The sequence below is a fragment of the Zalophus californianus genome, chromosome 9, assembly GCF_009762305.2.
Source record: "Zalophus californianus isolate mZalCal1 chromosome 9, mZalCal1.pri.v2, whole genome shotgun sequence".
NCBI lineage: Eukaryota > Metazoa > Chordata > Mammalia > Carnivora > Otariidae > Zalophus > Zalophus californianus.
In genome coordinates, this window is record NC_045603.1 from 60,996,508 (window position 1) to 61,010,712 (window position 14,205).

Genomic DNA, 14,205 nt, shown 5'->3' on the forward strand with positions numbered 1-14,205 from the left:
ATCCCAGGGCCCTGGGATCGAGCCCCGCATCGGGCTCCCTGCTCAGCAGGAAGCCTCCCTCTCCCTCTCCCCCTGCTGCTTGTGTTCCCTCTCTCGCTGTGTCTCTGTCAAATAAATAAAATCCTTAAAACAAAAAAACAAAAAAAACAAAAAAAAACCACTATGATGAAATCTCTAGAAACAAAGTAACTCCTAAGTCTGGACCATGACAGCATTTTACATAATAGATAATTCAGCAAACTTCAGATGATAAAACTGTATGGTATTCTTTTCTTTATCCAGACTGAGAAGTTAAAAATTAGTCAGGTTAATAAAACCTAAAAATGATCTGAGGGAAAAAACTTTGGAACAACTTTAAGCTTTTCATATATTTAACTTTTGACATTTACTTCAGAGTATCATGGTGGTACTCAATTATGAGAAAGGAGGAGTATTTTAAGAGGTATACTGATTTCAATCATGTCAAATGGCAGATGTGGACCATAGGATTATGGCACAAATGGCACTGGAAATTGCTTTCTCAAGAAACAGTAAGGGGGTTCTGGAATTAAAAAAGAAAAAAAGAGCCCCTTTCCTTCCCAGATAGAATCTAGTTTTAGTCACTAGAGGTTAAAAAAAAAAAAAAAAGGAGCAAAAGCAGGTCCTATACTAGAAACTTCCATTACTAACAGGTGGCTAAATGCTTCAAATATCCTGCTTGGGCTAGCTTAAGGATCACTGCATGGCACAAATCACTCAAATAATTATAGTTAGATTTAATACTCATATCCTCCTCATGTATTAACAGCTCAATCTCCTCTCCCTACTAAATCTCTAGTGTGTCTGGATAGAAAAACATCTATGGGCAACATTAAAAAGCAGAAGCACTGAATGTTTATTGTCATTTTCCTGTAAGAAGATTCCTAGGAACATGTATTACAAATGACATCCAACTGAGAAACATTTCCAAACTCTCTTAAAATTATCAAAAACACCATTAACTTCCCTGAAAATGCCTTTAACACTAAACTGATTAACATCATTTTCCTATTTGCTTTCATCTGGTCAGATTATTTTAAAAAAGCAAAGCCATGAGAGTGGAGCCAAAGCTGTGAATAAATGAAAGGGAGCTTCTATTAAAGTCTTGGTGTGGTGGGTTTCTTCCATTATTTTCCACAAGTACCTCCCTGAGTTACTGGAGCCTGTTGAATTTGCTCAAGCAAAATATGACTTGCTAGATGTTGAATGTTAAGTGTTACACTGAACTTTTCTTTGTAGATATGACAATCTTTGAAATAGCTACTGACCCAACCAAAAATATATTGATAAATGTAAGAATGGTTAGCTCCCACCCCTCAAACTCCCCACCTTCTTTTCTTTACCTCTTCATTGAGGCTCAGGGCACTGAGCAAAGAATCCAGGTCCTCAAACTCAGCATAACCAAAACCTTTCAACCTCTCTGGATTGCTGGGTTCACGTGGTAAACGCACTGCACTGATCTGAAGGAGTAAAGAAACATATTTCCCTATTGAGTGTTCTTGTTCATTTGTCTTTTCCCGCCTCCCCTCCCCAACCAGTGCATATGCAGTGAATTTCTCTGAAGAATACACAAGAACTGGGGTGTGTGGGTGGTTTAGCTGGTAAAGCGTCTGACTCTTATCTCAAGGGTTGTGAGTTCAAGCCCCACAATGGGCTCCATGCTGGGCCTACAGCCTACTGAAAAAAAAAAAAAAAAACCCAAAACCAAACAAAACACAAAACCACAAGAACCTGGTTGTCTCCAGAAGGAAAACTGGTGCAAAGGGATAGAGGAGACTTCACTGAATGCCATACAACCTTTCCAGTTTGAACAATATGAATTTAACCCTTAAAAAAACCCAAAAACCAAACAAAAAAAACCCTTGAGTTTAGGGTAGTTCTTGCATCCAAGACTTTTGCCTCATTCTACAAAAGTCTAGTTTTTAGTTGTTTTTCAGTAAAGACCAACTGTTTAGTCATCTCTTTATGCCTATATTGTAGTTGGTTTTAATACGTATTTCCAGTTCTATTTCAGAAATTCAATTCAGTTTTTGCCAGTTTTCTAGGCAGTGTACTTTCTGGAGACCTTACCTGAGAAACGTTACTATCTTCATATATTAACAATAGCTTGGCTGAATCAAACACTGGATTGTAAACCCCTGCCAGACTGACCTCCTCTGCTGAATTCTAAGATGGCAAACTGCTGAATTTTGTACTCTTCAAGTACAGAAAAAATTTACATTAATCTGGTTTTGAGACTACCTTGTGTTTTCTAATTGTAGGTTTGGAGGATTCCTTCAAGTTTCATAAAAAACTTTCCCTGGCACTAAATTGTATTTATTATTTATAGCAGGGTATATTACTCTTCATTTCCAATTTTAGAACCATTTTCATATACTTTTAACTATTTTCCGGCCACCTTCTTGATGGCTTCCATATGTTTTCTTACCCTTTTACTTCATTTCTTCAGTATTTTCTATGTATTCAAGTTATATTCTTCTGCAGCACTGATTTGATACTTTAACTCTGGCTCCTGAGATATAGATTTTCTTATAGCCTCTTTTTAATTCTAGTTTAACTCACCTCTTGAATATTGAAGGAAAAAGAAGAAAATATGAAAGGGAGAAGTAATTCCAGACCAATTCTAGAGCATTAACAGTGAAAAGCCTGAATGGGCCCAAGGTTATTCAACACTCTACAGAAGAGGTCAAGAAAGTGAAATCAGAAACAGGTCAGCTTTCCAGTTGTACTACGTATTTGTACAGAGAGGAGATTTATAGGTGGCATTCAAAAAATAATCACATCGTGGGGTGCCTGGCTCGCTCAGTCAGTAGGGCATGTGACTTTTTTTTCCTAAAGATTTTAACAACACCAGAAAAGCCACCCATAGAAGTTGGTGGCCCAGTGCAGAGATTAGGATCTAGGAAGAAAGTCAAAAAACAAAGTAAGAGTGAAGGAGACAGCAGATCTTTAAAGGAAACACACTTTTTAAAGGGGGGGGGGGGGAAGTAAACTCTACCCCCAACGTGGTGCTCAAACTCATCACCCCTGAGATCAAGAGTCGCATACTCTACTGACTGAGCCAGCTGGGCGCCCCAAAGAAGTGTACTTTTTAATGTGTTCATATTGGCAAAGATTCTGGAGAAAAACCCAACAGAACTGGAAATTGTGACTTATTCTGATTTTTTTAAGTCCTAAGTATCTTTCTTTCTTTAAAGATTTTATTTTTGGGGGTGCCTGGGTGGCTCAGTCATTAAGCGTCTGCTTTCGGCTCAGGTCATGATCCCAGGGTACCGGGATCGAGTCCTGCATCGGGCTCCCTGCTCCGCGGGAAGCCTGCTTCTCCCTCTCCCGCTCCCCCTGCTTGTGTTCCCTCTCTTGCTGTGTCTCTCTTTGTCAAATAAATAAAACCTTAAAAAAAAAAAAAAAAAAGATTTTATTTTTTAAATAATCTCTACCCCTCAATGTGGGGCTCGAACTTACAATTCCGAGATCAAGAGTCGCATGCTCTACTACTGACTGAGCCAGCCACCATCCTAAGTATTTTTATTTTTTTAAGATTTTATTTGACAGACAGCAAGCACAAGTAGGGGGAGCGGCAGGCAGAGGGAGAAGCAGGCTCGCCAAGCTGGGAGCCCAATGTGGTGCTCGATCCCAGGACCCGGGATCATGACCTGAGTTGAGGGTAGACGCCTAACAAGTGAGCCACCCAGGCGCCCCTCCCTTAAGCTTTTTAAGCATGCCTATAAACACTGTGAATTCCCCTATATGTGGCACCAGGCTCACAGAACTTTTAATAAATTTTAGCACACTCTTGTTAATATAAATTACACATCTTCCAGTTAAAGGTATTCATATATAAAATTAAAAAGTGATTTTGATATAAGCCTGAGTGTCATTAACAGAATGAGTTCAGAGAAACTTTATGCCTTACAACCTAACTGGGTGTGTTTTTTTTGAGTAATCTATATGCCCAATGTGGGGCTCAAATTCATGACCCCGCGATCAAGAGTCACATGCTCCACTGACTGAGCCAGGCAGGTGCTCCTGGGAATATCACTTTTAAGATTCTTAATGAAAAGAGATTTAAGTTTTTGAGATTCTTTCTGCATCAATAAGGTGTTAAGACTGTCTGACTGGTGGGACACCTGGGTGGCTCAGTTGGTTAAGTCTGCCTTCAGCTTGGGTTGTGATCCAAGGGTCCAGTGAGGAGTCCCGAGTCGGGCTCCCTGCTCAGTGGGGAGACTGTTTCTCCCTCTGCCTGCCGCTCGCCCTGCTTGTGTGCTCTGACAAATAAATAGATAAAATCTTAAAAATAAATAAGTAAATAAAGACTATCTGATTGGTGTGGGACAAGAACATTCTCAAAGGGCCTAAATGCCACTTAATCAATTATATACCCATTTCTTCCAAGTCTAGATACAATCTGAGACTCTTTCCCAGCTTAGAAATTCAGGGACAGTCACAACCAATATGCTACTCTCCATATCGAGTTAATTGCCTTAAACCTTTACACTTACATTTAATCCTCTAAAGAATTCCTTAATGGATTCTTCTGTCACATCATAGGGCAGGTTCCCTAGAAAAGCAGTATAGGGCGGCGATTTCGGAAGACGGCTCCGGTCGATATTGGGTTCCCGAGCAGCCCGTGGAGCAGTGGGCAGGATAGAACGGTCAATTGGAGGTGCCCTGTACACGTCGTCATCATTACTGTGCCAAGTGGTTGAAACTAGGATAGGAAAGTGAACAGAAGAAATTACAGCAAACTTCCCTTACTGCTGTTGTAGAATAAGCGGACTCATGCTAAGTACCAAGGATGAAATAAGCTATGTCAGGAAAGAAACAGATAAAAAGGCACTTAAATTAAGGGAACTTTACAAAGACACAGTGCTTCTGAAATGTCAGAATCAGGTTAGCACTGCAAAAAGACTCAGTATTCACTGTCTCTTGGTTTCTAAGCATTTTAAGGTCTTTAAAGGCCCAGGCTTTTGTTAACAGTAAGGTAACTCTTATTCCTTATGCAGCAAAGAAAAAGAAAGTATCAACTATTTACTGACTGTTACGATGAGCCAGGTATTTTATATTCATTATATCCCATCTTTTTTTAATAACGCTGTGAGGTTGTTCCCATTCTACGGAAACGGAAACTCAGATTTCAGAAGATTCAATAACTTGCCTAAGATCACAAAGATGGCAGAGCAGAAGATGATAATCCTAGTACAGGCAGGACTCGAACCCTCTCAGTCCAAATCTATTTAAACACTGTTGACAACTCTCATATTCCTAACTTTTTGGGTGGACAAAGTGTTTTCTTCATGGTTTATTCTCCTCTTAAAAATGAAACAAAACCAACACAACTCAATTTTGTCCCATTCCTCAGACCAGTTGTTTATCCATGACTTCATAAAAATAGCTCCCAGAACAAATTATTCTCTTGATTCTGAATATAAACAGCTTATAGATTACATTGTAACATCAGGACATCATAGAATTTTAGTAATCTAGTCCTCAACTTTTGAAATGAAAATGAGGGTTAAATTAATACCTTGAGAAGAGTCTGTTAACAAAAGAGACAGAATTAGTACTAAGCTCTCCTGAATCTCCCCTTCAGTCCCTAATCATAAACTCTTACAACTTAAATCTAAAATTCTATGAAATATACAAATATAAGACTTAGGGTTCTATAAAATGAGTAAGTTCCTTTCAGATTACAAGTGTGAACCATTACTATGGAATGGGTTTGGCCTTAAAGAGAATGAAAACTCCAAGCATGATGGGGAAAAAAAAATTACCATCTCCTTCCAGGTCATCTGTTTCATCAGCCCAGCTGACTGGTTTGGGGACATAGGTGCTTCCTCCCCCAGTCCCTCCATCCTCAGCCAGGAAGTCTGTTAGGGAGATAGTTTTCCCCTTCTTATTCTTCTTTTTTGCTGTTTTAAAAAGGCAAAAAAAGATTATTTATCACTCCTTGAGTATTAGAGTTGTACAGTGCACTACTGTTAAAGAAAGCAACACAGAGGGCCACCAAAGAATACGATGGTATACTACACAGATGTAAATAGGGACAAAGTACAATATATTGGCACAGCAAGAAAACCCAATGAAAACTGACAAAATAAATTGCTTATGTATGGGAAAAGGTCTACAAAGAGTTTCAACATTAAGACTGGGGTGGGGTCAACCTTTTTTCTACTATATTCAATCATGTATCATTGGAAATTTTTTAATTTAGAAACTATTTGTTTTTAATCCAGGCGACTATATCCATTGCTCCTGGTATACAAAGAACTAAAACAAAACTCCTACCCCTAATAACATATTCTTTTTGGCATTTATGAGGATTGTTTGATACTCGTAAAATGACCACATGAGGCAGGAATCATTACTATCAATTCACAGAAAAGAAAACTTAAGTCTCAGAGAGGTTAAATCCTACAGTTACAAAGATATTAGATAGCAGAGCTAGAATTAAACCCACGGTTTTGGATACCAAATCTAGGGCTCTTCCCACAGGAGCGCCAACCTCTAAGAAGTTTGTTATTAGTTCTATGGGAGAAGGGGGGTATCATAACCACAGTAAACTGTGTTACTGTCATTTGAATGTGTTCACACAATAAGACTCTACACAGAGCTGGCTCTCCCTGCCCTCTAGGAAAAAAAAAATTCTCTCCTTCCCTAACACCACATATGAAGACGAGATAGGGTGCTGCAAGAAAATCATAAAAAACCCCTAAGAACCAACACATTCTAATGTTTTCCGTGGTTATGAAATCTTTACAAATTTCCAAATGGCTCTGTTTAGTGGACTGACTTCGGCTCTCTAACTATTTAGTTCTCAGGACTTTTTCTGAGATGGCACCGGTCAGGAGCTACTGCAGAAGAACTGAAAGGACTAACTGAAGTTCTAAAACTGGCTCCTGAGAGTAGCTCCTACATGATAAGAAAAAAGCAAGCAGCTCTGTTGTAACAAAGACCAGTTTTTGTGGCTTTTATAACCATGAGTTCCTCCTCCATGTTCCAATTCTCATCTAATTTTCAACCCACGAAGACTAAGAATTTGTAACATGATGCAACCATTTGTTTAACTGAAGGATGCTCTCTCACCAGGACCCTTTCTTTTATTTTTTTATTTTTTAAAAAGATTTTATTTATTTATTTATTCATGAAAGAGAGAGAGAGAGGCAGAGGGAGAAGCAGGCTCCCAAGCAGCAGGGAGCCCGACGCGGGACTCGATCCCAGGACCCTGGGATCATGACCTGGGCCGAAGGCAGACGTTTAACCATCTGAGCCGCCCAGGACCCTTTCTTTTAAAATCCAACTTTCAGGAGGAGCCTGGGTGGCTCAGTCTGTTAAGTGGCCGACTCCTGATTTCTGCTCAGGTCCTGATCTCCGGATGGTGGGATTGAGCCCCCTCATCTTTGGGCTCTGCACTCAGCAGGTATTCTCTCTTTCCCTCTGTCCCCCCCCACCTTAAACAAACAAACAAAACACCCAACTTTCAGGAAATAAAGATGACCTGCTTGCTATGAATGTTATGAACAGCCTTCTGGACACACTAAGAACCTGAAGCATTATGGTCTCAATGAGCTAACCAGATGAACTTGGCTGCAATACTACAGAAAAAAGACGGTGCTGAATGTAGTTTCCACGATTTTTAAGTGACTGTTTTTAAGACAGTCCTGCTCTAAAAGCATCACTTCTGATTAACCAGATTATATTCTGGATCTATTCTACGTTTTGAAAGAAAGCAGTTATGCAGAGGCTGGATCCTATAGCATCGATATTGCCCCTAGCTTATATGCAAAGGCCTAGGAGAAGAAATTTACTAAGCAGATGTGAGTAAGATATAAAGCCTGCCTCTGAGGTGGAATGCTCACAGTGTATAGGTTTATTTTCATCTTTTCCACATCCTCTAATTCAAAGTGTTGGGTACTAACATGATGCTAGCTAGAGATCCTTACCCTCATGGGGCTTAACCTAGTATCATTAGCTAATAATACCCAATTATTGATCTGTCTAGTTACTAGGGAAATAAAAATAGAACTGATGGCCAGTCCATATGAGGTCAAGTTCAACATAAAAATAATTTGATTAAAGCACCCCTGTCCCCTTCGTCCTATATATGCATCTAATACTAAAAGAGCAGAATCTGGAATTAACCAGTCTTTGGTCTGATTCTGGCTTATACCAACTTTCTAGATCAGGGTTTCTCAACTTTTATCCCTTGACTTTTTTAAAACCCCTGACTCGTGACCAACAAATCTTCCTCTCCTTTAATGTTATTGGAAATTTCAAAATAATAAACTAAACATCATAACTAAAACAAAACAAAAACTAAAGCACTGTTTGGTTCAGAATGTCTTTTTAAATCACGTAGCTCCCTTTTTCCTGATTGTTGCCCTCCCCTCCAAAAACCTCTGGCTGAGAAATCACCGATGATGGATGGTCTTCATTTAAAAACAAGCTAAGATTCTTTCACAAGATCTGTAACTTATGTTTCTTTAAATCTAGCAGCAGCGACTTAGTACAAATATAAACAGATTTAAAAGAACTGGCCCTTTAGAAAGTAAAATCAGTAAACTAAAGTGGGTGCCAGTGTTTGTTCCACTTTCTTTTACTCGAATAATTGAGAAACGATGTTATCTAAATCCTCTATGCCCTTTGCTACTCTAGTATTAGGCTCATTACATGTTTAAGATTTCAACAGTCTTTTCTGCATTAAGTAAAGCATCGTTTAATGTTCCAGGTTTATCAATCCCTTGCCACACAATCAAACTGGTCCAACTCTTAGTTTTCTTTAAATCTGATGTGAATTGGTTAAAAAGTTAAACCAACCACTTCATGTAACAAACAGTAAACGTCTCAATTATTTAAGGCCACATGGACTAAGGGAAAACGCACACACATCCCAGAAATTTTAAATTCTGTCTGCCTTAATTACTCCCGCAATTTACTGAACAAGTACCAGGTACCTGTGAAGCTCTTTATATACTCGTATAGGTTAAATAAGAGCTTAAAAGATAGCATTTTCAAAAAATTTAAGTCTACAAGTCCTTAAGTAAGAGACAAAACACCTGTGTCCTTAATAGACAGGGTTTCTTACAACTAATACCAGCTTAACCCTTATTTAGAGTTCCTCAGCTTCTGCATCACTGACATTTTAGGCTGGGTATTTCTTTGTTGTGGTGGGCTGTCCTGTGCACTGTAGGATGTTTAACAGTTATCTCCAGCCAGTACCAAAACCTCCACCCTGATGTGACAACCAAAAATGCCTTCAGACACTGTAAATGACTCCTCTGTGGGTGATACAAAATTGTCTCATGGTTGAGAACCACTGGTTTAAGTGGTTTCACATCAATAAATAAAAGGACAAACAAAAGGGGTTGTTAGCCCCTAAATGCTAAATAAAGAAGCTAGTAACAAAAGTCCACATACTGTATGATTTTGTTTATATGAAATGTTCAGAATAGGTAAATACGAAGAAAACAGATGGGGGGGTGGCAGAAGAAATAAACTTCTAATGGGGCAAGGCATTTCTTTCTGGGAAGTGAATCCTGCCAAGTTCTCCAGAATTAAAAATGAATTAAGGATCAACAAATGTTTCCTTAAAGAAACAATACTGTACAAATGCAATTAGTCTACCTATACCAGAGTGCCTAGAACTAGACTAATTACGCTGCTCTTCAGAGCCAAGCCATGAGATTTCATACAATGCAATATCATGATGTTGACAGGCCTCACTTTTACTGTACTATAGTAGAGAATAAAAACCAAGTCAGAATATGCTCCACCACCTCGACCCACCAGTTCAGTTCCATGACCCAACTTCTTCAAACTGACACAACTGGAGGGAAAGGCCATATTGCCTTCCCCTTACCTTTTTCCACTCAATTTGGTCATTTATGTAAAAAAATATAAAGCAAGCGCCCAATACACATCATGCTGACCACTACCCAAAGTACTTGGAGCTTCTAAGAGAAGAGCTATAAAAATTCAAATTGACTTTGGTGTGTGTACTTGTAAGTGTACATACACATAATGAGAAATAGGCACTTGGGGGGCGCCTGGGTGGCTCAGTCGGTTAAGCGTCTTTCTTCGGCTCAGGTGGTGATCCCAGGCCCCATGGTGGGCTCCCTGCTCAGCGGGGAGCCTGCTTCTCCCTCTCCCTCTTGCTTCCCCTGCTCGTGCTCTGTCAAATAAATAAAATCTTAAAAAAAAGAAAAAAAAAGAAAGACAAGAAATATGCACTTGGTTTTTAAAAACAATACTCTTGAGGTTCTTTCCCCCACCCTCATGAAAAGTGAATACATTCTAGGATGTTTTGAGACTAATACAAAGTGGTAGGGTATATTGTCAAGCCATACACAAATAGTATGTGAATTAGAACTTCAAGCTGTTTAAAAGTGTGTGTATATATATATGTTTCAAAGATTTTTTTTTTATTTTAGAGAGAGTGTGTGCCCATGTGAGTGAGCAGGGGAGGGATGGGGGGGGGGAATCTCAAGCAGACTCAGTGCTCTCATGACCCTGAGATCAAGACCTGAGCCGAAACCAAGAGTCAGGTGCTTAACTGAGCCACCCAGGTGCCCTAAAAATTTATATATTTTAACAACCACATTACTTAGAAACACTATGTTTTACTTTGACACTCTCCTTGTAACTGTATTTGAATTTTCAGAGTTTCAGAATCTGAATCGGGTACCCTACTCCCAGAATAACAAATATATGCTAGAGAATGGAATTTAAAAATAGTAATGTAGGTAAACCTTGCTTTTCAAAAGGCTGCATTATGCCACTTTGCCTTTATGAAAGACTTACATTATTATACTTGTTTCCCCTAACCAAAAGAAATCCAGAGAGAATCTTTGCTCTTACAAAAAAAAGAAAAAAATGAAAACAGTGTCAGGCGTTTGTTTTGCAGTGAGCCATCACAGAGGCAGACACACTTCTAACTGAGTGGCATGTCCAAGCTCATTCCCCAAGAACTATACTCAGCATCAAGCCACCATATAGTTTTGAACTGTGCCTGTGAGCATCTGTACTTTATCTTGATTTATTTTGTTAGCAAGATATGCTCTAAGGTATTAGAGAGGTTATTTTTTGGGTCTGGGAATGCTCCCCAAAATTTCCCTATAAGGTAATGGTCATTGCTTCTTAGCTTTATGCCATTTCAGCTTACAAAATGTTCCACTTTTGGATAGCAGGGGAAACTTATATGTGAACAGCATATAATGAAACTACTTTTAAACTATAAGGACAAGCACTATATGAAAACAATTATTGGATACCATCCTCTCCCTATGAAAATAATTAAACAAGATGCCACATATGACATTTTGAAGTGCTATGCAAATGAAAGGCCTTCTGTGCATACAAGCACTATTTCCAATTTGAAAGCATTTGTCTCACAAAAATGTTAACCTATATCAAACACATTTGATTCCCTGTAAGTAAGGAGAGCAGTTCAATGGTCAGCTCTGGGACACTTTCAGTTCTTAAAAGTCAGTAATGGGTCAACTGGATACTGGTATTGCTGCAAAGAATTTTTCGGTCTCATTTACAAGAGGGCTGTTAAGTTCTATCATGTATTTTCACTGAGAAAATATAAGATCTACTTTCAACAAGACACTGGGCATCATCATGAAGTATACTGAAAACATACCAAGAATTTTATAGTCTCATTAACAAAGCCGTATCTGGGAATACTGGCCACTCAACAAAATCAACGAGACTGGAAAAGATTTAAGGTGGGAAAACAAGTCTGATAAATCCCAAATTCCTCAAGGGCAGACTGTCAGATGTAACCTTGTACTCTGATACTATCAGTGTCCCTTACATATACTACACAAAGCCAAAAAGATTTGTGGAACCAAATTAAAGAAAAGAGATTAGGGGCTCAAAGGGGGTACAGTAAATGTGGAAGAACAGAAGGGGACATCAAGCAAATGCCTTTCACCGGTCCAGATTTCACTCAATTCTTTAAAATGAAGGGCACAGACTGCCAAAATGTCTTCCACCCTTAAAAATGCCACAAGTTATAGTGAAAGGGGAATACAGGCTTTTCACTATATTATGGCACTAAGCCGTCAAAATGGCAAATCCAGCCCAAATAAGTACTCTAATTCAGATGAAGTTTTTGGGCAGATCCCCAACATATGATAACTAAGCTAGGCATGGTTCTAGCTGTCAGGGATGGATAAAATGGTGAACAAGATCAGAACATGGAAGCCAACCTTGTTATTTCCAAGTTGATAATGGAGAGCAGTCAGAAGTCTCAAAGATATCGACCTTGCTCTGGTACCTGCAGCCATGTGACCTTGAAAACATAATTTCATCTTTCTCATCTGGGAGATACCACTATCTGCCTACATTATCTCAAAAAGGATCAAATGAGACAACATACACCCAAGAGCCAGGTCAACTGTCAAGTGCTACACCAATGAAAGGTATTACATTCAAATGCACCTCAATTCCTTCAACGTTTTCCAAAAACATACATAATTCTTAGTCACTTACGTAACAGAGGAAATAAATTATTGTTGAGAAATGAGTGTCCAGAGATAGCAAGGGTTCAAGGGTTTTGCAGAATGCATGTTCATGATATCATCCCCCAAACTAAAATAAATGAATGCTGAAAATATTCCAAAGCCCATTGCCAAGTCCTTGAGAAATGCAAGCTGACTGTATGACACTGATATTCCCTACTCCAAAGTCGTCTAAAAAAACCCCAACTCTATCCACTAGTATTATTTTAAAAGCACTCCCCAGTTGTGCAGTTATCTTAAAAAAAAAAAAAAAGGAAAAACCTAACTCTGCTATCGGAGCTATCAAAATAAACCAAAATGGAAGCTGTCAAGGGTTCTGATCTTGTTCACCATTTTATCCATCCCCGACACCTAGAACCATGCCTACCTAGCTTAGTTTGCGGTCAGCAAATAGGTACTGATTGAATAAGAAAAAAAGCCTAGAAGAAACCTAGGTCTCCACCCTTGCTTTCTCTCCTCCAACACGTGGGCGCACCACACTGGGTTCCCCACCCCCACCTAACTCCAGTAGCTTCAACCTCCAAACCTAACACATTTACCCTTGGAAAAATATAGGGACCGGGCCACACTCTAAAACGGGAAGGAGAGAAAGTGGAAGGACATAAGGGAAAGCACCACATGCGCGTAAAACCTCCCCATCTGGGCCCTCGCGCGTGCTTTTAAGGCGCGCCGGTCTCCGCTACCCTCGTCTCTCCTACCGCGCACGCGCGTCGTCGCCTTCCCCCGCCCCTCCACCGACTCGCGCTCGTGTTCTAACTGCCCCCCCCCTTTATTCCCCTGCCCCCACTCCCGTCCGCAACGGCCTCGCGCCTGGGAAACGTAGTCTACTGTGCACCGGTCCGCGCGCCAACCGCCTCCTTCCTTCCTCCACGCGGGCACAGTGCTTCACGTCTATGAGAAGGCCTCACGCCTCCCAGAGATCTTTCTGCTCCTCATCACTCCAACTCAAGCCAGAGTCCATCATTACTCCCCGCTCCAACCTCGCGCTGACGGGGTGAAAAGGGTGTGAGGGGGAGGGGAAGGTGTCCTTCCCCTCCCCCCAAACATCCCGAGGCGATAACCTAACATGGCCAAACCGCCAGCCTGCCGCAGCCCCAAAGTCCGAAGGAAAGCGGTGCCGCCCGCTCCCCAACTCCAGAGAATCAGTGGATCAGGCTCGGAGAGTGGCTAATGAGCCTGGTCCTTGGCCGCGCTCGGCCGCTCACTCACCTGAGGCCGCCATGTTGGGAGAGGGAGAGAGAACGCAAAGGACCCGGATGAGGCAATCACGTGATTATAGCGGGACGTCGGGCTAAGAGATGCGAAACTGGGAGGGGGCGGGGAGGTGAGGAGGGAGACAGGAGGCGGGGCGGCGCTGCTCTAGGTTCGTAAAGCAGCGCGAGGAGGTGGCGCGGCGTCCGACGGGAAGACCTGTGCGACATGTGGCCAAAGGGGTGGGGCCTGGGCTGTCGCGAAATCCTTCACGCTTTACGAAGGGCTATGCGCGGACGAGGGGGCGGGTTTCACGATCTGCCGACTTCCTGCCGGTGGGGTAAGCGGAAGGGGCGGGGTCAGGCATGTTGTTTCTAGTTGTCTGGGACCGAATGGAGGTGGGCTGGACCCCGGAATAGGAGTGCCACAACTGACTTTATGAAAGGGAAGATTCTGAGTTTCTTTTCTTTTG

General features: G+C 40.8%; 1 protein-coding gene across 3 annotated transcripts in view; it reads right to left on the reverse strand.

Annotated features, from left to right (window-relative positions):
- EIF4B (eukaryotic translation initiation factor 4B) overlaps nt 1–13,885 on the reverse strand; it is a 30,730-nt gene extending 16,845 nt beyond the window's left edge. The window contains exons 1-4 of one of the 3 annotated variants that reach the window (XM_027592600.2): nt 13,752–13,885; nt 5,790–5,927; nt 4,518–4,726; nt 1,362–1,478 (exon numbers count right to left, since the gene is read on the reverse strand). In XM_027592600.2, the coding sequence (XP_027448401.1) occupies nt 1,362–1,478; nt 4,518–4,726; nt 5,790–5,927; nt 13,752–13,764 (477 nt within the window). In that variant the 5' untranslated portion in view covers nt 13,765–13,885. Of the gene's footprint in view, nt 1–1,361; nt 1,479–4,517; nt 4,727–5,789; nt 5,928–10,030; nt 10,050–13,751 lie in introns of those variants that run through there. The other 2 variants (XM_027592602.2, XM_027592601.2) reach the window with 2 other exon arrangements.
- Between the last annotated feature and the right edge of the window lie 320 nt (nt 13,886–14,205).